The sequence below is a fragment of the Dreissena polymorpha genome, chromosome 7 (assembly GCF_020536995.1).
Source record: "Dreissena polymorpha isolate Duluth1 chromosome 7, UMN_Dpol_1.0, whole genome shotgun sequence".
Classification (NCBI taxonomy): Eukaryota; Metazoa; Mollusca; class Bivalvia; order Myida; family Dreissenidae; genus Dreissena; species Dreissena polymorpha.
The window spans coordinates 78,584,119-78,609,915 of record NC_068361.1 but is presented as its reverse complement, the minus strand read 5'-3'; the positions used below and the strand labels follow the sequence as shown (position 1 = coordinate 78,609,915).

Below are 25,797 nucleotides of genomic sequence, written 5' to 3'. Positions count from 1 at the left end.
GAAGATTGGGCATGAAATATGACTTCTACAGTGTTTACAAGTTTTTTTTTGTTTTTACCTAGTGACCTCGTTTTTGACCCGGCATGACCCAGTTTCGAACTCGACCGAGATTTCATTGGAACAAATCTTCTAACCAAGTTTCATGAAGACCGGACAATAAATGTGGCCTCTCGAGTGTTTACGAACAAATGTGAACGGACGACAGACATAGACCGTTCACAAAAGCTCACCTGAGCAATCAGGTGAGCTAAAAAAAGTATAACTTGAGAGCAAAAAGATGTTACCGTTAGTCTTGGAAATCTTAGCAAAAGTCATGCTTAAAATAATTTATGACAGGCTTGTTCTAACTTCCAACAAAGGCAACATACTGCTGAGATAAGATATTCCTCCTTTTAGATATTTCCGTTTTTTAAATACCAATTCTACCAAACAGATAGTTGTGAACTTGACTGTATCTTTTTCAAAGTAAGACTTTTGGTGAACCCTTCAAATGCGGTAGAATTCATGACAAGTTTCCAAAATCCCACCCTTCAATTAATACAACCGCATACTGCAGGTTAATTCCTGCTCAAAAGCAAAATGAAAATTGCTATATGATATCAGAATTAAACCAGAACAGCTTGCAAGTAACTAACAGACTGTTAAGGTATTATGATGTTGGCTGCTCATCAGTTAAGGTTGGAAATGAAGGCTTTAATACTTCAATCAAGTAAAGAAGGTCTAACATTTTACTTCATTTTAAAAGGAACTACAAAAGCATCAAGAGCGTATCTGAGTGAAAAAGGGTTTAATGCAGTAGAGTATTTGTACTCTCGAGAAAAGTTTCCAATCCAATATGACATCCTTGAATGACAAACAACCAATGACTGCATGTAAACCTGGTTGTAAATCTCACACCCTTGAATTAGTACAACCAAATACTGCACGTTAACCTGGTTGTTCTTCTCACACCCTTGAATTAGTACAAGCAATACTGCGTGTTAACCTGTTTGTACTTCTCACACCCTTGAATAAGTAAAACCAATACTGCTTGTTAATATGGTTGTACTCCTCACGCCCTTGAATAACTACAACCAATACTGCTTGTTAACCTAGTTGTACTTCTCACACCCTTGAATGAGTAGAACCAATACTGCTTGTTAACCTGGTTGTACTGCTCACACCCTTGAATAAGTAAAACCAATACTGCTTGTTAACCTGGTTGTACTTCTCACACCCTTGAATAAGTAAAACCAATACTGCTTGTTTATCTGGTTGTACTCCTCACACCCTTGAATCACTACAACCAATACTGCTTGTTAACCTGGTTGTACTTCTCACACCCTTGAATAACTACAACCAATACTGCTTGTTAACCTGGTTGTACTTCTCACACCCTTGAATTAGTACAACCAATACTGCTTGTTAACCTGGTTGTACTTCTCACACCCTTGAATAACTACAACCAATACTGCTTGTTAACCTAGTTGTACTTCTCACACCCTTGAATTAGTACAACCAATACTGCTTGTTAACCTGGTTGTTCTTCTCACACCCTTGAATTAGTACAACCAATACTGCTTGTTCACCTGGTTTTACTTTTCACACCCTTGAATTAGTACAACCAATACTGCTTGTTCACCTGGTATTACTTCTCACACCCTTGAATTAGTACAACCAATACTGCTTGCTAACCTGGTTGTTCTTCTCGGAGATGTTCCTCTCTGTGATGGGCTGCTCATCATCCTCCACCTCCTCCTGCTCTTCCCCCCCTTGCTCCTCCCCTGACTCCTCTTGCACGCCCTGAACCAGCTTTGGACGCTCTCGACCTGCAGTAGAACAAAACATTTTGGGCTAAATACAAGTGCAGTACACAGGGGTAATACTTTCTTCATCTAAACAGGATTTTTGTTAAGAAGGGACCTCCTTGAACCAAAATATTTCATGAAAGCAGAAAGTGTTGTCCCTGAGTAGCTTGTGTGGACTGCAAGCTTATCTGGGACAAAACTTTAAGCCGATGATTTAAGAACAGTAATTCTAGAAAGAGGCTCATATTTACAACAGTCTTGGTTTGAAATACATGAATTAATGCAAAATGATTCAGTAAGATTTTTATATTGCAACTTAAGTACTGGTAAGATCATATTTATAACAGAACGGCTTCAAAATACACAAATATATGGGAAATGACGCAGTTTGATTCAGAAGAGGCTACTAACGCTCTGTTCGTTTCCTTCGCCTCGTTTTGAAGCGCCTTGTGCCCAGCTTTCTCTCGTATCGTCTCGTTCTCATCATAGCATGTGCATATGCTGCGGACAGCTAAAACATAATAAATAGAACCACTAATTGTTAAAGGTGATTGACCATTTTCCATGACACTGGACAAGTCAATCTTCAAACTTTATCTAATACATTAAAACAAGGGAAATAAACGCTCAAAAGTAACAAGCAGTCTTATTCATCAATATTTTAAGTTGAAAGCTTGAGAGCGTTTTTAGTTTCCCGTCCAAGTAACTATATAAGAAATATTGAACACCCAATATTTTAAGTCAGGCTCTAATTTGTGTGGATTTTGGTAGGACTTGTAAACCACAAAATAAAGTGTCCCACAAACCCTTAAGTCCAAAATCTTATATCAGCCATTGAAAAAAAACATCCATGAATTAAAGATCAAACTAAATTGCCACTTGTTTTTGATTCAAGTGCCCCACAAACACTTAAGTCCAAAATCTTATATCAGTCATTGAAAAAATAATCCATGAATTAAAGATCAAACTAAAATGGCACTTTTTATGATTCCATGGAATTAAATATCAACGAAAAAAAAGGAACATACTTATTCACAAATCAAATTTTTTATCCAAATTAAGTTCCCTCACCTCTGCAGTTGGCTTCACAGAGCTTGTATTGTTTGTCAGTTGTATGTATGCACTCCTGAAACAAGGGACGACCCAATCAGGCACAGCCGTGGCAAATAGCAAACAACACAAAACCAACCAATTTACTTGAACATCCTTTTAACAAAATATTTTAGCTTTGCTCTGGGAAAACGAGCCTTAATGCTTGTGCGTAAAGTGTCCCTCTTCATTAATCAGTGCAGTCCACACAGGCTTATCAGGGTTTACACTTTCCACTACAACTGGATTTTCGCTAAGAAGAGACTTCCTACCAACACAAAAATTACATAACAGTGGAAAGTGATGTCCCTGATAAGCCTGAGTGGAATGCACAGGCAAATCAGGGACAACACTTTACTCAAAGTATTAAGACCTGATTTCCCAAAGTACTGCTCATTTGAACAAGGGCTGTTTGTAAAACATGCATGCCCCCCATATGGGCTCTCCGTTGTAGTGACAGCCATTGTGTGAATATGTTTTTTGTCACTGTGACCTTGACCTTTGACCTAGTGACCTGAAAATCAATTGGGGTCATCTGCCAGTCATGATCAATGTACCAATGAAGTTTCATGATCCTAGCCATAAGCGTTCTTGAGTTATCATCCGGAAACCATTTTACTATTTCGGGTCACCGTGACCTTTGACCTAGTGACCTGAAAATCAATAGGGGTCATCTGCAAGTCATGATCAATGTACCTATTAAGTTTCATGATCCTAGGAATAAGCGTTCTTCAGTTATCATCTGGAAACCATTTTACTATTTCGGGTCACCGTGAACTTGACCTTATACCTAGTGACCTCAAAATCGATAGGGGTCATCTGCCAGTCATGATCAATGTACCTATGAAGTTTCATGATCCTAGGCATAAGCGTTCTTGAGTTATCATCCGGAAACCATTTTACTATTTCGGGTCACCATGACCTTGACCTAGTGACCTCAAAATCATTAGGGGTCATCTGCGTGTCATAATCAATGTACCTATGAAGTTTCATTATCGTAGCCATTAGCGTTCTTGAGTTATCATCCGGAAACCATTTTACTATTTCAGATCACCGTGACCTTGACCTTTGATATAGTGACCTGAAAATCAATAGGGGTCAACTGCGAGTCATGATCAATCTACCTATCAAGTTTCATGATCCTAGGCATAAGTGTTCTTGAGTTATCATCCGGAAACCATTTTACTATTTCGGGTCACCGTGACCTTGACCTTTGACCTAGTGACCTGAAAATCAATAGGGGTCATCTGCGAGTCATGATCAATGTACCTATGAAGTTTCATGATCCTAGGCATAAGCGTTCTTGAGTTATCATCCGGAAACCATTTTACTATTTCGGGTCACCGTGACCTTGACCTTTGACCTAGTGACCTGAAAATCAATAGGGGTCATCTGCCAGCCATTATCAATCTACCTATGAAGTTTCATGATCCTAGGCATAAGCGTTCTTGAGTTATCATCCGGAAACCATTTTACTATTTCGGATCACTGTGACCTTGACGTTTGACCTAGTGACCTGAAAATCAATAGGGGTCATCTGCGAGTCATGATCAATCTACCTATCAAGTTTCATGATCCTAGGCCTAAGCGTTCTTGAGTTATCATCCGGAAAACCATTTTACTATTTCAGGTCACTGTGACCTTGACCTTTGACCTAGTAACCAGAAAATCAATAGGGGTCGTCTGCAAGTCATGATCAATCTACCTATCAAGTTTCATGATCCTAGACCTAAGTGTTCTTGAGTTATCATCCGAAAACCATTTTACTATTTCGGGTCACCGTTACCTTGATCTTTGACCAAGTGACCTCAAAATCAATAGGGGTCATTTGCGAATCATGATCAATGTTCCTAATAAGTTTCATGATCCTAGGCCCAACCGTTCTTGAGTTATCATCCGGAAACCACCTGGTGGACGGACTGACAGACCGACAGACCGACCGACATGTGCAAAGCAATATACCCCCTCTTCTTCGAACGGGGGCATAATAAATGTTCAAAGTCATTATAATGTGACACATTTGATATTTCACATATTTCAAGTTTGCAATTCCAACTACACAATTTTATTAAGAGCAAATTTGATCACCTGTCCCACTTAATCCCAATTGTAATTAGGTGTATTTATTAATTGTACTGTAACATGTACTTGAACATACAGCTTATTTACAAAAGCATGCATGAATTTCACTCTCTGGGTAACATTATGCACATATGTTGATAGTTTATAAATCTATAAAGATTTACCATTTTTAAAAAGAGCTTTAGTCAGACAAAACAGCAGTCCCCTTCCAGGCTAGTGTTGTTGGATTAAGAACATAATCTCAATGAGTTTCATCATTCAATTCTGCTTAAATGAGCCGTGCTCTGTGAAAAAGAGGTTTAATGCATTTGCGTAAAGTGTCGTTCCAGATAAGCTTGCACAGGCTCATCAGGGACGACACTTTCCGCCTAAACTAGATTTTTGCTAAGAAGAGACTTTTAAATTCTTAAAACAGAAAATATCATAAAAGGGAAAGTGTCGTCCCTGATTAGCCTGTGCGGACTGCACAGGCTAATCTGGGATGACACTTTACGCACATGCATTAACTCCTCTTTTCACAGAGCACGGCTTAAATACTTTTTGAGTTGTCACAGGATCAAGATTTTAGTTTTCAAATATTTCAGTAACCATAGCACTCACAATATCTGTCTGAAATAAAAAGCATATTCCCCATATGGATGGCCCTCTTTTCACATACCAAGTTTAATCGAACTTCAAGACAAAAACTTATTTCATTTAGATTTCCCATATGGCCATCTATTTACATACTGAGTTTCATCAACCTAGCTTTAGTACTTTCCGAATTTTCCCAGTTTCAAGGGTTTTCAGACAGAATGACAGACAGAAGAACAGACAGACTGAAAACAAGAGCATCGCATAACGGATGACAGGCTCGGCTAAGGGTGTAGTTTTGAATAAATGAAAGCTTGTCAGAATTTATTTATTTTTAATTAAAGCTTGTCAGATTTTTTTATTTTTTTAAAAGGTCACAGTGACCTTAGCCTTTGACCTCGTGACCCAAAAAATGAGTTTGGCATGTAGAAATCATCAAGGTGCATCTACATATGAAGTTTCAAAGTTGTAGGTGGAAGCAATTTGATTTTAGAGCCAATGTTCAAAACCTTAACAAAATTTTAAGGTTTTAGCAAGACGCGGACAGCGGACAGCAGACGGCGGACGCCACGACGAGCTGGCTATGACAATACCTAGGGTTTTCTCCGAAAACGCCGAGCTAAAAATGAAATAAAAAACATATTTCCCATAGAGCCATCTATCCAATTGTTAAGTTTCATCGGACTAGCTTATATATTTTTGTATTTATCGCAGATTTAAGTTTTCACATACATCTGTAACTGTAATTACTACATTTTATTGTCTGACCTAAAAAACTGAAACAATTGAAACTAGACCGTTGTCACAGACGTGACAAATACCCCCACATGCCGCATTGACACAGAATAGTTTGCATGTTGTCTTCACAAAAAACAGCGTACACCATTCTCAATGTTAAAAAATTACTAAGTGACCCCGTGACCTAGTTTTTGACCTGGCATGACCCATATTCAAACTTGACCTAGAAGTAATCTAGATACAACATCTGGCCACGTTTAGTGAAGATCGGATGAAAACAACTTGAAATAGAGAGCGGACACTTCATACGGATCAACAGACAGACCAGACAGACAAGCTTACTCCTATATACCCCCCCTAAACTTCATTTGTGGGGGTATAATTAAAATTCCCAATATGGCCCTATAATCCACATACCAATTTTCATCAACCTTGCTTTAGTTCAAGTAAGGCAGGATATGTGGTAACACACAGACAGGGTAAACCTTTAATCTATTTTGTAGGGGACTGATAAGGTTTCAAAGCAAATGTAGTTGAAGATGAACATCTTTTGATTTTTAGCATAGGTGCGTTTACGCACCTATGCTTATGGTATATACCACATTTCGAAAATCCACATCTATCGGTTACCCATTATGAAGCCTTACCTGATCAAAAATCAGACGAAATATCTATTTAATTTAGTATATGGTCATTCTTACAATTTTTTTTTGGAAACGTTTTTCTAACGTTTTCTTCCAAGAATATTGCTGACACCGTTTTTAGTGAATTTTTCTAAGACCGTTTTGTGTCAAAAAATCTTCTTATAACCTAAAACAAATTTCGTTCGTAAAACAATTCTATCTGCACTATAAATCTCAAACTCCTACGCAGTGGCCTCCCTTATACGAGAAGTTACTGACCGGGCGAAGCAAGGGAAGTAACTGCTGTGAGGAGTTTCTATAAAAATCTGCATTCAGAAATCTGTATTCAGAACTCAATATGTTGTGCACGTCTGCATCTAACGCTTACCAAAAGTTTTACGACAAATTCTTGACGCAGACGAATAGGGTAGCGTCTATTTTCATTTGTGAAAAGAATAGTTCGATACAGATCTGTCCGTGCTTAAATTTTGAAAGGCTTGGGTAATTATTTTTCATAAGCGTTTCAAACACTGATGTAAATGGAAAGATTATCTATTTAAATAGTCGGTAATTGTTTGAAATTATTGATTTGAGAAATTCGCGGATGGCGATATCGAACTACATTATACCACGTGACGCCATTCTTCCCTGTATCTTGCACCTATGCTTTTAACGCCATCGGCGCTCTCGTTACATTAGCAGTCAATTTGATTCTCTCTTTCATAGTTAGTAGGAAAGCAAGAATCAGAGTGAAGGTTAAAATAATTGTCTACAGAACAATTTATGTCTAGACAATAGCTTATTATCAGTTTGGCTTCGTTAAATTACAGTCTCTGAAACTGGTTTTGCTTTCTTATAGCATACGCGCAGAAACAACTAATCTGCCAACTAGGAAGTAAACTGTGCAATTACTGTAATTAACTAGCCAAATCACTTGACAAGTCTAGATGTAGTATCAGTAAATTACACAAGTGCGTTAGTAAAGAATTACAAACTGATTTAAGTGAAGGTGTGGAATCCACAAGACATGCCATGCCAAAAATGCATGTAAGAATGAGCCATTTCCTATCAAGACAAAAATTCATTAAGATTTGTCTAGAAATGTGACCTCTGGTTTTGAAAAGGTCAATATTGATGATGAACAAGAGACAACCCAAATAACACAAGCTCACAATGGCATGTTGATGAGATGAGCTCTTTCAGAGAGTGTTTGAATGATTTTGTTACAGACCACAGCTCTATGATGGAAAACTTGTCTAAGTATAATATAATTGCACATTACTCTAGGAAAACAGGATTTATTGTATGTACATAAGGTTTAGTCCCAAATTACATGCACATGTGTAAAGTGTCATCCCTGATAAGCTTGTGCAGACTGCACAGGCTAATCAGGGGCCACACTTTCCGCTTTAATGGAATTAAATGTTTAAAGGTGTCTCTTCTAAACAAAATTCCAATCTAGGCAGAAGTAATACTCTGATTAGCCTGTGCAGACTGCACAAGCTAATCAGGGATGACACTTTACACACATGCATTAAACCCTGTTTTCCCATAACACAACTCAATAAGTCTCAGAATAATATAAATACAGTCTGTTAGATGTGTTAAATCGCAAATTGGTCATGGTTATGTTAATTTTCAATATACAGATCAATTTTAGTTTTAGCATATTTCTTACCATAAATTTGGTAAATTAAACATGCCCCTTTCTCAGATGGAAGATCAATTTTATAGTTCATATAGTTTATAAGAAAATGCTACAATGACAATTCATTAAATTGATTTAAGAAAAGGTTACTTTTGCAGACAAACATTTTATCAACAAATTTCACTTAAATTTCAAAAAGCTGTTTTTATGTTATATTTTTCTAACCAATAATTTGCAACTTTATAAGATAAAATAATATAATTTAACTCCACTAAAACTACAAATACACAATATACATACATAACTGATAATGTGAAATAACTGAAACACTTGTAAAACTTGCATTTGAGCTCTAAGCACAGCTCCTAATAAAGCTATTGCTGCATACTACTTGAGCCTTGCTCTGGGAAAACAGGGCTTAATGCATGTGTTATATTCCTTTACCCCTTAGATACATATTTTCACGCAATTGTAGTCCATTAGAAAGTTACATTTAATTTAAGACCTTTTTACTAGATTCAAGTTTTAAACATTTCAGTTCATACCCTTAGATACTGATGAACAGCAAACAGCATAAACCCTGAACAGACTGCGAGTTACTAGCAGGCTGTTCTGGTTTTATGCTGTTTGCACACAGCCACTTTTACTTTGCTTCTGAGTGGGAAAGGGTTAATTGTTGTCTCAGATTAGCCTGCCCAGTCCACACAGGATAATCAGGGACAACATTTGTTTGCCTTTACATGTATATAATAATCTTAACAAGGAAATATCTTCTAAACAAAAATCCAGTCCAGACCAACTGTGTTCACACAGACTTATCAAGGACAACACTCCATTCAAATGCATTTAACCTTGTTTTCAAAGAGCATTGCCCATTTAGATAATAGTCTAACTATTATATAAGAGCACAGCCACTCAGTAATCTATACAGCTGACCTGCTACATGTCTAGCAGTCACAACCATGGCCATACTACAGGCCAAGAGGAGCTAACATACTTACAAGGTTAGTTTGGGATGCTGATCACCTCTAGAAAATTAGTTCACAAGACTGTTACAATCTGATATGAAATGAACTCAATTTCAAATATTTTCAACTTTTATGCGACCACCGTTTATGTTATTGACACTTCTTGTAGAGAAGCAAAGTGTTAACAGATATAATTAGCTTGTAATATTCATAGATCAAAATGCATACCATTTTTAGTCTACCCCATCAACAAACTGAATTCACTGACATTCAATCTAAATCTAAGAGCTGTATCATTGTAATGCCTTTTTTATGTATTTATCGAAATTAATAATTTTGTCTGTTAAACATTAGTGTCTTGTTCTGAGCAAACTGGGCTTAATTCATGTGCGTAAAGTGTCCGCACAGGCTAATCAGGGACGACACTTTCCGCCTAAACTTGATTTTCGGTAAGGAGGGACTTCCTTCAAACTAAAAATACCATAAAAGCGAAAAATGTCGTCCCTGATTAGTCTGTGCAGACTGCACAGGCTAATCTGGGACGGCACTTTACGCACAAGCATTAAGCCCAGTTTTCTCAGAATAAGACACATTAAGTTAATCTTTCCGGTGCTATGAGCTTAACCTGAGCAGATTAAATGTTACAGACACTTGAATTTTAAATTTAAAGCATTTTTTGTAAGCAAAAAAGCACACAATTTCCCAATTTTTGTCAAAACGCAGCAGTTTTTTCCCTATCCACAGGACCCAGGCCCAATTCCCAAATTTGATGAAAAAAAAATACCTAAAAATATTAACAATATACATGCATGAAAACCAGAAAAACAACCACTTTGTAACAGCTCAAAATACACTGCCAAGTTATTAAATGACCACCTTTCTTTTAATCATCATGAAACAAACCGTACCAAACCAAAAAGCAGTTGTGCAACACATATAAATGCTACTCACTTTGTCCTTGACCCCACAGATGTGGACCCTCTTGCAACCACAGCTGTGGACGAGCTCTTGTGCCTTCAAACATAATACAAATGACTGTGAAATAAAAAAAGAGCCTCTGGGAAAATGAGGTTTACTGAATGCACGTAGTGCTTTCCTGGATAAACCTGCGCAGAGAATTACTTGAAGAATTATTGCACTCATACCAGAAAAAAGTTGATCTCTGATTGTAATTTTATCTAAACTTGTGGAATCTAAAAAATAGAACATTAAAATCAAAAATACATTTAAAGTTGTGTAGTCTTAGCCCTAACCACACAAGTGTTAACTCAAACCAGTATTATATTTTACCTGTCCGGGTACAGTTTCTGGTGAAGCGTAACATTATGAGTTGTCGTGAACTGCAAGAAGCTCCTGAAAACAAAAAAACACAAAGCAATCCATAAAATGGAGCTCCAGATAACCTGCCTATAGACGTTAATATACATTAAATTTAGCAATAAACTAGTCAGATTTAACATCCTTGTGTAAAAACACAATTTATAAAGAAGAGCTGTCTCCATAGGATGACATATGCCCCCGAAAAACGCTTTGATAGAAGTTATGAGCATATTTTGAAACCTAAACGCAGATTTCAAAACCTAAACGCAGACCCTTAGTTCAAGGTCAAGGTCAAAGGGGTCAAAATTTGTATGCGTATGAAAAGGCCTTGTCCATATACACATGCACACCAAATATGAAGGTTACATCTGAAGCGCCAGAGAAGTAATGAGCATTTTTCCAAAACGCAAATTTTGAAGCCTAAACGCAGACCCTAAGTTCAAGGTTAAGGTCAAAGAGGTCAAAATTTGTGTGCATATGGAAAGGCCTTGTCCATATACCCATGCATACCAAATATGAAGTAACATCTGAAGCGACATAGAAGTGATGAGCATTTTTCGAAACCTAAACGCAAAGTGTGACGGACAGGACAGACAGACGGACGGACAGATGGACGGACAGATGGACGGACAGATGGACAGTGTGATCACTATATGCCCTCCTTCTGGGGCATAAAAATAAAGTAAGTATTCCAAATGTTGAAAATGCAAAAGTACATATAAAAGAAATCAATTTTAAGCCATATATTTGACCTTTGACTTTGAAGGATGACCTTGACCTTTCACCACTCAAAATGTGCAGCTCCATGAGATAGACATGCATGCCAAATATCAAGTTGCTATCTTCAATATTGCAAAAGTTATGACCAGGGTTAAAGTTTTGGGACACACAATGAATGAATGAATGAATGACAGGCCAAAAACAATATACCTCCGATCATTCGTTCCAGGGTCATAAAAAGATGACAATATTTGGACAATAATTGACTAAGTTAGAGGCATTCTTGTCAATAATCCCAGTAATTTTCATCAGCTGAACATAATCATGTTGTAATTTAACATTTGTAGCAAAGCATTTGATTTATGTTTTATAAAAGAAATAGATCTTAAGGCCACTCCAAATTGATATGTTGGTCGTCGGATTTGCCGCACCTATTTTTTAAAATGGAAAAAAAAAAAAAAATTACCGCTCGCACTCATTTTTGTGTCCTTCTGTATCATAGCGCATGTGGGGTTTTTTATTTGTGAAAAAAAACGCGATCTAGCAGAAACGATTTTGACGCTGGATACGAATGCCAAATATAGTGTTTCATAACCTTTTTTATCAATAACTGCAGACGCTAAAAAATTCGATCGAGACGACCAGTACATGTTTCGCTGTCGTGACCGTTTTAACAAATTGCGGTGAAAGTTGCTGCAGTCAACCCTTAAAAATATAAACACATCTTCTACGTTCTGTGACTTATTTGAATGTGTTTGTTTACGTTCGAACATGCAACTATCAGCAGATACCGTTGAAGCATGTTCAATTTCAAACAACATCGGGAAACATGACGTTACTTTTTATACTTCTTAATTAAATGGACATATGGACAGTATTTCCCAATACATGTATGTAGGCAAATTTTTCCTATAACACAATTTTAAGTGAACAAAAAATAAAAATAAAATCACTACCTAAATGCTGATTCTAAAAGTTTCACAGGGACAATGTTTTATAATTTTTAAAATACATGGTTGACGGAACATGCTTAACAGCTAGGTCTGTGTATTTAAGAAACATCAAATCAGTTCTTTGTAATGTATAAATTTATTTCAGAAAAATACAAAACCGTACTAGCCATCGATATGCCCCTTTTAAAATAAGGTAGCGACAATGGATTATATGCATGGCCTTTGTCAGACTGTCTGTCATTTTGATGATTGTCCCTCTTCAAGTGCTATTGCAACATGGTATACCTTTTCACAGCTTGCAAAATGGTATACTTTTTCACAGCTTTCACTGTTTAAACTTCAAACAAATATAAGCAGCTGTAGGTAGATATGCGTCCCTCACTTCAATGATTTCTGAGAAAACTGGGCGTAATGCATGTGCGAAGTGTCGTCCCATACAGTCCACACAGGCTAATCAGGGACGACACTTTTATGACATTTTTCATTTAAATGAATTCTCTCTTAGCAAAAATCAAATTTAGGCGTAAAGTGTTGTCCCTGATTAGCCTGTGTGGACTTCACAGGCTAATCTGGGATGACACTATGCACATGCATTATGCCCAGTTTTCTCAGAACGTGACTCATATGGTTACACGTATATTTCGTGGTCAATGGTCATATGCAACTTACTCCTATAAATATGAGGTTGATATATATTCTTTATATAAGAATTGATTTGAATGTAAAATAAAGCTATTTTAACCTGTATCTCTCGATAATGCAATATTTTTCTATCAAAATGTTATTTTTTATTCTTCGCTCGCTCGAGAATTTTCCTGTTTTCAAATATAAGCAGCTGTAGGTAGATATGTGTCCCTCACTTCAATGATTTCTGAGAAAACTGGGCATAATGCATGTGCAAAGTGTCGTCCCACACAGTCCGCACAGGCTAATCAGGGACGACACTTTCCGCCTTTATGACATTTTTCATTTAAATGAATTCTCTTCTTAGCAAAAATCAAATTTAGACGTAAAGTGTCGTCCCTGATTAGCCTGTGTGGATTGCACAGGCTAATCTGGGATGACACTTTATGCACATTTATTATGCCCAGTTTTCTCAGAACGTGACTCATATGGTTACACGTATATTTCGTGGTCAAAGGTCATATGCAACTTACTCCTATAAATATGAGGTTGATATATATTCTTTATACAAGAATTGATTTGAATGTAAAATAAAGCTATTTAAACCTGTATCTATCGATAATGCAATATTTTTCTATCAAAATGTTATTTTTTTATTCTTCGCTTGCTCGAGAATTTTCCTGTTTTCAAAAAAAAAAAAAAATTCGCTCGCCTCTTCTTTTAAAAAAAATCCGTAGACCAACAAATCAATTTGGAGTGGCCTAAACATGTAATACAGTAAGCAAAAAATCTCTGATTTTCCATTAAATTTTCAATCCAAAGCGCCCCTCCATCTTTCCTCTAAAAGTGAACAAAAATTACTACTTATGATTTTACTGAGATCCTTTGTTTATTTTAAATTATATTATAGCTTATAGGCTGGTGTATCAAGACTGATCCATCATTGTATATTGTATATTATAATATTATGTGTTAAATATTTTGTGCTAAAGATATATATTTCCCGCAAAACAACATAATGTTACTGTATGATATTGACATCATTTCCTATGTTTTTTAATTACATTGATACTTCTTATGAAAGCCATGATCAAAACATCAATAAAAACATCAACCAAGAGTAAAGTGTTTGTACAGATTATTTTATTTTTACTGAGATCCTTACGAGTACAAGTCCCAAGAGTCGGCCGTCGGGAATATCCGCACCCAGCCGCCCTTGCGAGAGTCCTCCTCCTTGATACGGCGCAGAATGCGTATCTCCTCGCTGTTAAGCCCAGCCAGATTTTTATTGGTGCTTGCTTCAGATTCACGGTTAGAGGTGGAACCCTTCTTCAGGCTACCTGCAGACGACGGTCTCTGTTTCTGGTAGGAAATGGGAATACTTTGAGCTGTGCTCTGTAAAGTGGGGGTTAATACATGTGCATTCTGCACAGGCTAATCTGGGACAACACTTTCTGCTTTCATGGAATTTTTCATTTAAAGGAAGTGTCTGCACAGGCTGATCTGGGAAGCACTTAAATACATGCTTTAAGTCCAGTATTCCAAGAATGAAGCTTAATTTTATTGCACTGACATGGCTTCTTGTTTTGTTTTTAGAGGTAATAGGAAAATGTGCAATCTATCATATCAATGCAAGAAGTTACTGAGATGAAACAAGTCTGTATTTCCATGCATGATGGATATGCTTTTTCTTAATGATCAAAATACATTGACAATGACAAAAGCAATCTTTCAGGCATACCCTCATAACAAACATGCTACTTTGCTTAAACATTCAATGTACTTAACATATAAACATATAAAAGATCAAAATACAAGCCATTGCAAAGCTCAAAATAAAACAACAGCAACAGCAACGTTTAGAGATTTGATCTTTGCAAAAAGATTCCTTTAAAAGCTGAATAAAGTACGTACTTATACATGTCTGTTAGTATATCATACAACACTTCACAGGGTTGAGCTTAGTTTCACAATGGGTGCACGATACATGCAACAATATGGTCACCAAAAGGTATAATAGGGAAACTTGATTTCAAAAACATATTAAATAATTACCAGTAGCGACCATAACAAAAATGACATAATTTAAACAGAGCAGTCTTGAGACAGGGTGCTTGACTATTCTTCTGCATTACACATAAGGTAACAGTGTATAGAACAAGACCATGTATGATGCGTAAAATGGCGAAATAACATTTCAAAACAAGAACAACTAGAAAATTGGACCAAACACGGTCGCCTTTTTACTTTTGTGCAATCAATTAATCCACATTATTGGAAAGCTTTATTATGTATGCAAAGAAGGAAGCCCCGACATGGTCAGGAGCATGTTTGTGATAGCACTATATTTTAGACAATTGTTTATGGCTTTTCTCTTAAAAACATTGGGCCCTGAACAGATTTTGATGTTGTGCTTAGGTCGATGTATGCAGTGGTCTTTTGTATATTTCGGAAGCTTTGAAACCTTCAAATTTGATCATCTTTACCTTAACAACAGCATTATGCAGATTATTCTGCAGACATTTGGGTGAGCAGCATAGCTCAGACTATTCTTTGAACAGTCATGCTAAAAATGCAACTAACAAGAAAACAGAAAACTTTAAAACAAAAACTTGGTTAGGGTAATACAACAAGGAACTTCATGAGATAATAGGAACTCTAATTTCTAGACTGCGAAGGTTGAGACATGTAAAACTGCGGTATCTGTTAAATGATCCTACAGCAGATACAATAGTTTCACACTTAATCCCTCACCTAATTTGAAGAGGCTTAGACTTACCACACTTATGGGCATCGTGCGGACACGTGCAGACTAAAAGAATGCAATGAGTATGAATGGTTTTGTGAATAGTCAATAGACTGTCAATAGTTCACAAACTTTGTCAAAGGAGTCAGAATTTAAATGGATTTTTTTTAATTAATTACTGTGAAAATATGAATCACTGCAACAAATGAACAAATATTTGTTATAAATAAATAAGAATGAAATGAATACATAAAAACAGAAATGCCAGAATGAACTTTTCATGAACTTGGAAATACTAGTAAATAATATATCAGAAAAAGATTAACTACTTGATAGCATATGCATGGTGATTTATTGAACAATTGAAAGTTCAATGAATAAATGTAATCAGCTTATTGTTCATTTAAATTGCTTTATTTTTCAGAGACATGAGAGATTTCAATTGAAGTCTATGTAAATATTGCTATTTAGTTATCAAAGAAAAATATCTGATGTAGATATAATAGCTTTTATTTATCTGTGAAAGCAAAGTACACTCTTTTAGCAGTAAAAATTACTGGCATAAAATATACACATCATAACATAACTCAATACAAGTCCAAGAATTATATGTACGAGTGTATATAGGTAATAATATGTAAGACAGTGTGAGACTGACAAGGTATGCCCCGATGCTTTTGAACAACTTCATGCAGTCATATTGTTCACCTTGGTGAAATGCAATCATGGGGATCACTGTCAGTCAGAATATAAACAAATGGATGAATGCACACAACACTCCAGACTACAATATATGATACACAGTCAGATTGGAAGTAAAATCAAATGATGCACAGTTAGATTGGAAGTAAAATCTGATTTAACAAAACGTCTACAATGTTTTCTCTTGTTGTTGTTTTCTCACCATTACTTCATTCCATATTTTGTTTTTCTGTATATAAATGCAATGGTTTCAATATATGATACATAATGGAAATCTAAGGCACTATCTATTCAAGTGTACACTTGCAATTATATGAGTCTTGTTCTGATGAAAAAACTGGGCTTAATTCATGTGTGTAAAGTGTCGTCCCAGATTAGCCTGTGCAGTTCGCACTGGCTAATCAGGAACGACACTTTCCGCTTTTATGGTATTTTTAGTTTCAAAGAAGTCCCTCCTTACCGAAAATCAAGTTTAGGCGGAAAGTGTCGTCCCTGATTAGCCTGTGCGGACTGCACAGGCTAATCTGGGACGACACTTTACGCACATGAATTAAGCCCAGTTTTCTCAGAACAAGACACATATGAGCCTTGTTCTGGGAAAACAGGGCTCAATGGATATGCATGAAATGTTTTCAAAAATTAGAATATGCAGTCCGCTCAAACTGTATTTTCTGTTTAAAGGAAGTCTCTTCTAAGCAAAATTCCATTTTGGATGGAAAGTACAGACTTAACAGGCTAATCTGTGATGACACTTAAAGCAAAGGCATAAAGCACAGTTTTTCAAGAGCGTGGCTTAATTATATGTTAAGTCTGAAAAGATTGACCTGGCACATTCCTTAACAAAATAAGAATAAATTTACTTAGTGAAGAATGCTTCCATTGGCCTAAATCTCTTTATGTTCGGTAAATATATATTTGTTGTAACAGTATTTAATACATACATGCATAAAGATCATGCAGTACCTGTGTAATATTGGCCAGCTATAACTACAGAGGTGATAATACAAATATAATAACATGACTTACTAGCGATCTATATAGAAAAAAAACTCTATATTGTTGGTAATAATAGCTTTAACTTGTTTTTGTTTTCATGAAAACATACGGGTGAATTATTATCATGTTTGTGACTTAAAAAATAATTATCAATAGATAATATTCAGATATTTGTTGAACAATTATGAATAAAATTTCAGCTTTATGTTTAGTCCTTAATTAACCAGCAACTTATTGGACAAAATTAGTTCACATTTGTCTACTCACTGCCATGATTGTTCTGCTTAAATTCTTATAAAGCAAAAAGACAAATTTAGAAAAAATTATCAATTATTAATATTTATTAATAAAAAAAACAACAGTAAAACTAGTTTAAATCTTATCACGTATTGATCCAGTTTTGGAAGTTAGCTGTTTGATTCTGAAAAAGTTAAAACAAGAGAATCTGTTTTCCCCAAGTCAGTAAATGAGTTGAGAAGTGCATCCGTGCATTGTGAAAACCTCAGTTGCATGCAAAGCCTTTGTGTTCAGTGGACATACAAGATAAATGCAAAACTTCTGTTACCGTGGTTTGTGCAAAAAAAATAAACATGTGAGCTTCACTCGAGGAAAACCCGGCTTCATGCATGTGCTTAAAGTGCCGTCCCCAGATAAGCCTGTGCAATCTGCATAGACTAATCAGGAATGACACTTTCCGCTTTAATTTTACTTTTTGTTTAAGGAATTCTTTACTTATTGAAAATCCAGATGAGGGGGAAATTTTCATCCCTGATTTGCCTGTGCATTCACAGGCTAACTGGGATGACACTTTTTGTACATGCATTAAGTGCAGTTTCCCCAGCGCGTGGCTCATACTGAAAGTTCTGTTACCTTTGCACGGGCAGCCATCTTGGAAGCAACGTCCTGATTGCGACGACTCTGTTGCAATGTTCTCATCATTGGATCATGGCATATAATTCCTATAAAATTTGTAAAACAAAAGCTTTTTTACAGACAAAACTGTTGTCCCCTACTGGGCTAATAATGTTGGAGTAAGAACAGGATGTGCATATTTCCCATATGACCTATCGTCAGCCTAGTTAAAGTAGTTTATACAGTAACCAGATTTTTGGGACAAAAAAGAGAGGCAGACAGACAAAACTTAAATAATGTGCACATTTCCCATATTGCACTCTATCCACATATAGAGTTTCATCAAACTAGATTTAATACTTTTTAAGTTGTCAAATAACATGAAATAACATGAAAAATACCATATGGCCCTCTTTTCACTCATGAAGTTTCAACAAATCACAGTACATTTTTGAGTTATTGTAGGATCCAGATTTGTGTAGACAAATAACAAATTCAATCCACATACAAAGTATCTTCGCCCTTAATTGAGTACTTTTTTAGTTATCTCATAATCAAGATTTCAGTTTCCAATTATTTCTGTAACCATAGCAACCATAATTTTTGACCAGCAATATACAACTGAAATAGCATGCATATTGACAATTTGGTCCTGTATCTACATACCAAGTTTCAGAAGCCTGGCGTGAGTAAATGGGCTTCTAGAAGGACTAGATTTTACCTGGTGAACAAGTTTTGAAAGCACATGACCAAGATTCCAATGTGCCTCGATATGAGTCGTGTTCTGAGAAAACTGCAGGCTAATCAGGGACGACACTTTCCGCCTTGGATTTTTGCTAAGAACAGACTTCATTTAAACGAACAATGTCATAAAAGCGGAAAGTGTCGACCCTGATTAGCCTGTACTGATTGCACAGGCTAATCTGGGACGACACTTTACGCACATGCATTATGCCCAGTTCTCTCATTATGCGACTCATATTGTCAAGATACATATTCTGAGCAAGGTTCAGAAAGATACACTCATACATGTGGCTTCTTGAGAGGAAACACGGTAATTCTATGCTTTGACCTGGTGACCTAGTTTTTGGACACTCATGACTAAGATTCAATAACTCAGCCTATATTTTGTCAAGATGAATATTCTGAACCAAGTTATTTCAAGATTGGATAAAAAATGTGGTCTCTAGAGCAGTATTGAGCCAAAAGATGAAGAAAGGCTACGGACCCCACCAGATATAGACTGACAAAAGTGCTTGAAGAAAGGCTACGGACCCCACCAGATATAGACTGCCAAAAGTGCAGACCATGAGCAATACATGCTCACATGAGCACAAAAAACATGTATATGTAACTCTTATGCATATATAAATCAAACACAAATGTAACCTGTGCAATTTAATCACTGAATTTTTATGAATGAATGAATGTCTATGAATTTTGTTTATAGAAAGAAACCTCTTTGAGACACATTTGAATGAGAAAAGTGTTTTCAGCCGACCCACTAACATGAAAAATGCCTAATTGGCAAAGTGGATATGAAATCTGCCTAGTTTGAGAATAACAAACTCAGAAGCAAAGGGAAAAAGGCTATATCTATGTTAGCGTTACCGATCGCCAAAATCGCCATTTGCGATTACAATTCCTGGCTGGCTATTAAAAAGATTTCATAAAATTGGCAATTGAAAAAAAAATAGACCCTATGTTTTTCAAATCACCGAGCGTATATTGAGTCCGTGATCAAATGCACAATCTAAATGCCTGTTTTCAGGCCGTATAAATCGCCAGTAAGATTACACAGATAACACTATTACCGGAAAGGCCCCATGGGATAATGACGACCACCTTGGTCGATAATCCACATGGCTTATGTCTTAATTTGTCACGCTTCACACTGCGATCAGACTTTTCCGAACATTGGGTTACTCGGCGATTTACGTAATAATGAATCACTGAAGCGTGCCGTGTAATAACCTATAGATGTTTCGCTTCAACGTTATCGAATCGACCAGTACGGAATTGTCATTTAACAAGATGGGCGGAGGTATGACATTATTGACAACTAATTTCTCAAGATACGCGATTTTGATTGGCTAAAAAAGCATATAAGAGTAACTTGCCTTGAAGGTCGCTATGCGACTTGAAAATGAAAGACCGATTGAGAAAGTGGAGTTGCAAATTCCGGGAAAAAATGGATGATTTGAACGAAAAAGGAAAGTCAAAGCAACAGATGCTAACACAATTCTTTAGAAAAGAAAGCGGACAGAATAATGTATACTCGGGAAATGACCAAATGTTAGGTTCGCGATCGGAGGATGTCTCAAAAACGTCTTTTATAACCAGTGTATATAAACAGTTAAAAACAGTATCAACAGTATCAAAGTTCTACAGTCAGTTAACTATATTTTTGAATTTATATCTTCTATTTTGATGAACTGCGTTGAATAAGACCGGGTTCATGAAAATCGCTGTACAATTGATGAAGTTATTTCTGTTCAAAGCGATGCATCCCGTTTTCGGGTCATTTTGAGTTGGATACCTCGTATAAATATTTGATAGGGATTTTTTTCCAGAAAAGTAGATTTGTCGTTGTGTTACCATCCGGGATCCAAAAAATTTACGGGGGGGGGGGGGGGGGGGGGGGGGGGGGGAGGAGGAGGAGGCATTCCCCCGAACCCACCTCGATTTGGCTACTAAGTTTTTTTCCTTATCGCCAACCTAGCTATATGCAACCATAACCGACAGTCTGTTCAGGTTTTATGCTGTTTGCTGCTCATCAGTATCTTAGGGTTGAAAATGCATGCTTTAAACTTTAGCCTACTAAGAAGGGTCTTACATTTACTTTGATTTCTTAAGGGCCTACAAACACGTCAAAGTGTGTACTTGAGAGGAAAAGGGATAAGCTGGTTTTCCAGTGTTTGAGACCCTCTTGGGGACAAGCTAATCCCCATTAACACCAAGTATGGGTTCTACCAAACAAGTGCCTAAATAAAACCAAGTATGGGTTCTACCCAACAAATGCCTTAAATAAAATCATGTATGGGTTCCACCCACAATATGCCTCAATTACACCAAGAATGTTTTTTAGATAACACAAGAGCTTTTTCCATCGGAAGACATATACACGCGAAAAATGCTTTTTCAAAACCTAAACGCAGATATCGAAACCTAAATGCAGACCCTAAGTTCAAGGTCAAAGGGGTCAAAATGCGTATGGAAAGGTCTTGTCCATATACACATGCATACCAAATATGGAGGTTACATATGAAGGAGGGACAAAGAAATTATGAGCATTTTTCGAAACCTTAACGCAAAAGTGTCAGTGCTCCAGCCAGCTTTTCAAAATAGAGGGGAGCTTCCCAAAAAAGGGCACATTTCACGCGTAATTTTGGAAAATAGGGCATTTGGTTATACATATACTTAAGTATATACTTTGGTTATACTATATACTTATTAATTGTAAACACTAGTGCATTGGATAACTTCACCAATTGTATGCTGTTCCTCATTTTGTGCAATGAAATTACAATAAAATATATTACTATCTACATTGGCGCTAAGGAATACAACTTAGTAGCCAATTTCCTAACCGACTTGGGCTAGCATCCGACTAATGCATATTTCTTTCCGGTGTGTGTGGGGGGAATTTTGATGTTTTTTTTATCACCTATCATCATTGAACTGCATGTTAATCTTTCAGGTTCCAGTTTCAGCATCAGTGGCCTTTTAGAAGAAAATAAAATGAAGAAAACATGAAATAAATTCAGGGGTTTCACTGGGTCAAAAAAACGTTGTGACTGTCACTACTTAAATTTGTTGATTTAAATAACTTTGAGCCAATGTTTGTCCACAATTATAATATTTATTAAAACAAAAATCTATATTGACAAATTTAAAGTCTAAACAATGATCAATGTCACCATGAAGTAGCATCCAGTCTGGAGATTAAAATGAAACATTGTTATTGTTAATAATGGGATATATTTATTTCACAACACGTTAGTTCAACGGCTCTAGGAGAAGTGCCCCCCCCCCCGGAGAACTGCCCCCCCAAAGATTTTTCACTGGGCGGAGAACTGCCCCCTCACTGTTTTTGTATAGGGCGGAGAACTGCCCCCCTGCTGATTAATAACGGGCGGAGAACTGCCCCCCTGTCAGAATTGATGACCCGGAGAAGTGCCCCCTAATTAAAGAAATAGCGGTGATATATAAAGCGAGTATTATAATGACAATAACGCCAGTAACTTTCTTGCTATTATGTATGGAAATTGAGTGAAATTTCAAAAGTAATATAAAGTTGTACAAGTAATAAAAGTTATAAAACGGCATAAAATACCTACCTCGGCATGGACGTCGTCACGTCGCCAACTTTATAATCACGTGATTTTCGTCAATGTGAACAAAGAAAAACAAATAACTTTTTGCTAATAAAAAGTTTTCGCGGCTGAATTATTTGATATTTTCCCCGTAATAAAAACAAACAATTAGCATGCAATTTAATCCATCATTATGCCAGCTGAAAACAATAATTTATTTGTTTGTTTTCGCCAATTACGGATTTGGACGGTTCAATATAATAAACCCGTATGCGGCTTTATTCAAAGCTAACAAGTTCTTAACAATTAAGGTCGGTCCGGTCTACCAATTAAAAGATTAAAAGATCGCGGGTACTTATTGTTAACGGTAACAAGTTCTCTGCCTGCCTTATTAGCTGCTAATTAAAGCAACTGTTACCGATTTTGTTTGTTTGGCATGTCGACATGATCTGCTCAAAATGCAAACTGCGGACGACTCGACGGTCTGGCGATGCTACCGACGGATAAGGTGCTAGAAGACATGAATTAACTAAACAACATAAATAAATTGCTTATAAATTCAACTTCACTTCACTTTTTTCTTCAAGTCAGCTAAATTATTGCCTTTGCCTTGCCTATTAATTTACTTTTTTATATGTCAATTAACTTTTTTTCCATGGGTCAATACTATCTTTATAATGTAAATTAATTCCGATGTAACTTTTCCTCCATAAGTACCGAGTTGCACGTCTATATTTAGTTGCAACACATTGCCAGTATTAACACGCACGCGTTTCCTGTGTGGATCTCGACTATGTTTCGCGCTCTTATTAAAACACGACTTTTACAAGGAATTCATGTATAGTGAGTGGTGCAGATGCGTACCAAGGGCCTTAAACAGTATTATCACATGCCTCTAGACAATTTGTGTTATTCAGTTCCATAAATGGTAATATACTTGTACTGAAATTAAATTGTTACCGGATAAAATGTGTACGGCGATAACGTAAAATTACCCGTAAGTATTGTTTTCACTACGTAACTAATAACTAATATGACACCGGGGGGCAGTTCTCCGCCCCTACAGATTTGATGGGGGGGCAGATATCCGCCTACTAAATTCTGACAGGGGGGCAGTTCTCCGCCCCTACCGATTTGATGGGGGGCACCTCTCCGCCACCTTTAAAATAAGGGGGCAGTTCTCCGGGGGGCAGTTCTCCGGGGGGGCACTTCTCCGGATACCTAGTTCAACTAATGTCAACAACGTTGACAGTTTTGTTAGGTCGCGAAAATATATGACAATATCAACATTACATTTTACTTGCAGAGTGATAAATCCTTCTTCCAAACAAGTTCTTTATTTGTTGAAATAACAACTGTCTGCACTTATTCATTTTAAAATTCATCATGATTGAGGACAGACAGTGTTTAAAAGTTCAGAAATAAAATCCAAACACATATATGATTCCATTACGTAATTTGGGACTTAAAAATAACCACATATTCGCGTTAAAAAAAGATGATTAATTTTCTAATGATAATAGGTATTTTGAATTAAAAATCACTATTTTTGCAAACAAAAAATTATAGCCAAAGAATTCAGAATTAAAAAAAAATCAATAGTGCTGAGTTTGATTTTATTCAGTGTGATTGTGCCTAACCAAGCGTGATCTCAGAGATAATCTTTCACAGCATGTTACTATCGTCTGCAACAAAAGGCTAATTAGTGATCTGATAACAAACCATGCCCTTGGGGCTTGTTTGTTCACAATGTGTTGACTTTACACGCCCCAGGCAGTCATGTAAGGGTGTTATCTGTGTATTCATGTCGATGTTTCTGGCGATTTATACAGCCTGAGAGCAGGAATTTAGAGATTAAAAGGGCATTTGACAGAAAAATAGAGGGGCGCTTTTTAAGTGGGCAAATTTTAGAGGGGCGCAGCGCCCCTCTATTTATTGCTAGCTGGAGCACTGAGTGTGATGGACAGACAGACAGATAGTGCGATCACTATATGTCCTCCTTTGGGGTCATAAAAGAACAACGAGGATGGGTTCCACCCAAGAAATGCCTCGATAACACCAAGAATGGGTTCTTTTCAAAAAGTGTCTCAATGCAATCAAGATAAAATAAAAACTTTGCTGATGAAGTATCATCCAAACACAATTTATGTTCACATACATTAAGTAAGCTTGTTAGAACGTACCTGTCAAGCTGAAGAGATCACACAGCATGTGCCCTTTGATCTTCAAATCTAGAGGGCTGTCACTGTAAACATAACATTATACTCACAGCACCTTCAAATACCAATAAGTTTGATCCTTTTTTTTAATTAATAATTACATACACATAATGATTAAAGCATAAAGTTGTTGACAATGCCTGTTTTAACTTGACATTGCGATGTCATTTCAGCAAAATAATGTTACATAATTGGTCAATTAAACAGAAAATTAACCAATTTATTACACATGTTTTTAGATAAAATAATTTGTAATGGTTATATTACAGATAAACCAAGGTGTAGCATGTGATACAAATATATGAGCCCCTTCTTTGTGAAAACAGGGTTTTATGCATGTGCATAAATAGTAGTCCCAGATAAGCCTATGCAGTATGCACAGGCTTATCAGGGACGACACTATCCCCTTTTATGGAATGTTTTTGTTTAAAGGAAGATTTTTGTAAACAAAAATCCTGTCTATGCGGAAAGCATTGTCCTGATTAGCTTGTGCGGACTCCATAGGCTTATCTTGAACGACACTTTTCACATATGCATTGAGCCCCATTTTCTTAGAGCATGACTTGTTAAACAGCAATACTACACATAATAGCATGTGTACCAGGCCAGTGAAGGGGAGAGGTTCGCTAACCGCATTAGAGAAGGGGACAGGTTCACTTATCAGGCCAGTGAAGGGGACAGGTTCACTTACCAGGCCAGTGAAGGGGACAGGTTCACTTACCAGGCCAGTGAAGGGGCAGGTTCACTTACCAGGCCAGTGAAGGGGACAGGTTCATTTACCAGGCCAGTGAAGGGGACAGGTTCACTTACCAGGCCAGTGAAGGGGACAGGTTCACTACGA

The 25,797-nt window shown here is 36.7% G+C and overlaps 1 protein-coding gene across 4 annotated transcripts in view; it reads right to left on the bottom strand.

The window, feature by feature from the left end:
* The window catches only part of LOC127837427 (tubulin polyglutamylase TTLL5-like), an 88,604-nt gene that overhangs the window by 45,949 nt on the left and 16,858 nt on the right, over positions 1–25,797 (bottom strand). For all 4 annotated transcript variants that reach the window (XM_052364494.1, XM_052364495.1, XM_052364496.1 and 1 more), the window contains exons 13-22: positions 24,921–24,982; positions 18,440–18,528; positions 15,905–15,937; positions 14,291–14,487; positions 10,799–10,861; positions 10,460–10,522; positions 9,542–9,568; positions 2,859–2,913; positions 2,199–2,298; positions 1,675–1,808 (exon numbers count right to left, since the gene is read on the bottom strand). In XM_052364494.1, the coding sequence (XP_052220454.1) occupies positions 1,675–1,808; positions 2,199–2,298; positions 2,859–2,913; positions 9,542–9,568; positions 10,460–10,522; positions 10,799–10,861; positions 14,291–14,487; positions 15,905–15,937; positions 18,440–18,528; positions 24,921–24,982 (823 nt within the window). The remainder of the gene's footprint in view (positions 1–1,674; positions 1,809–2,198; positions 2,299–2,858; positions 2,914–9,541; positions 9,569–10,459; positions 10,523–10,798; positions 10,862–14,290; positions 14,488–15,904; positions 15,938–18,439; positions 18,529–24,920; positions 24,983–25,797) is intronic.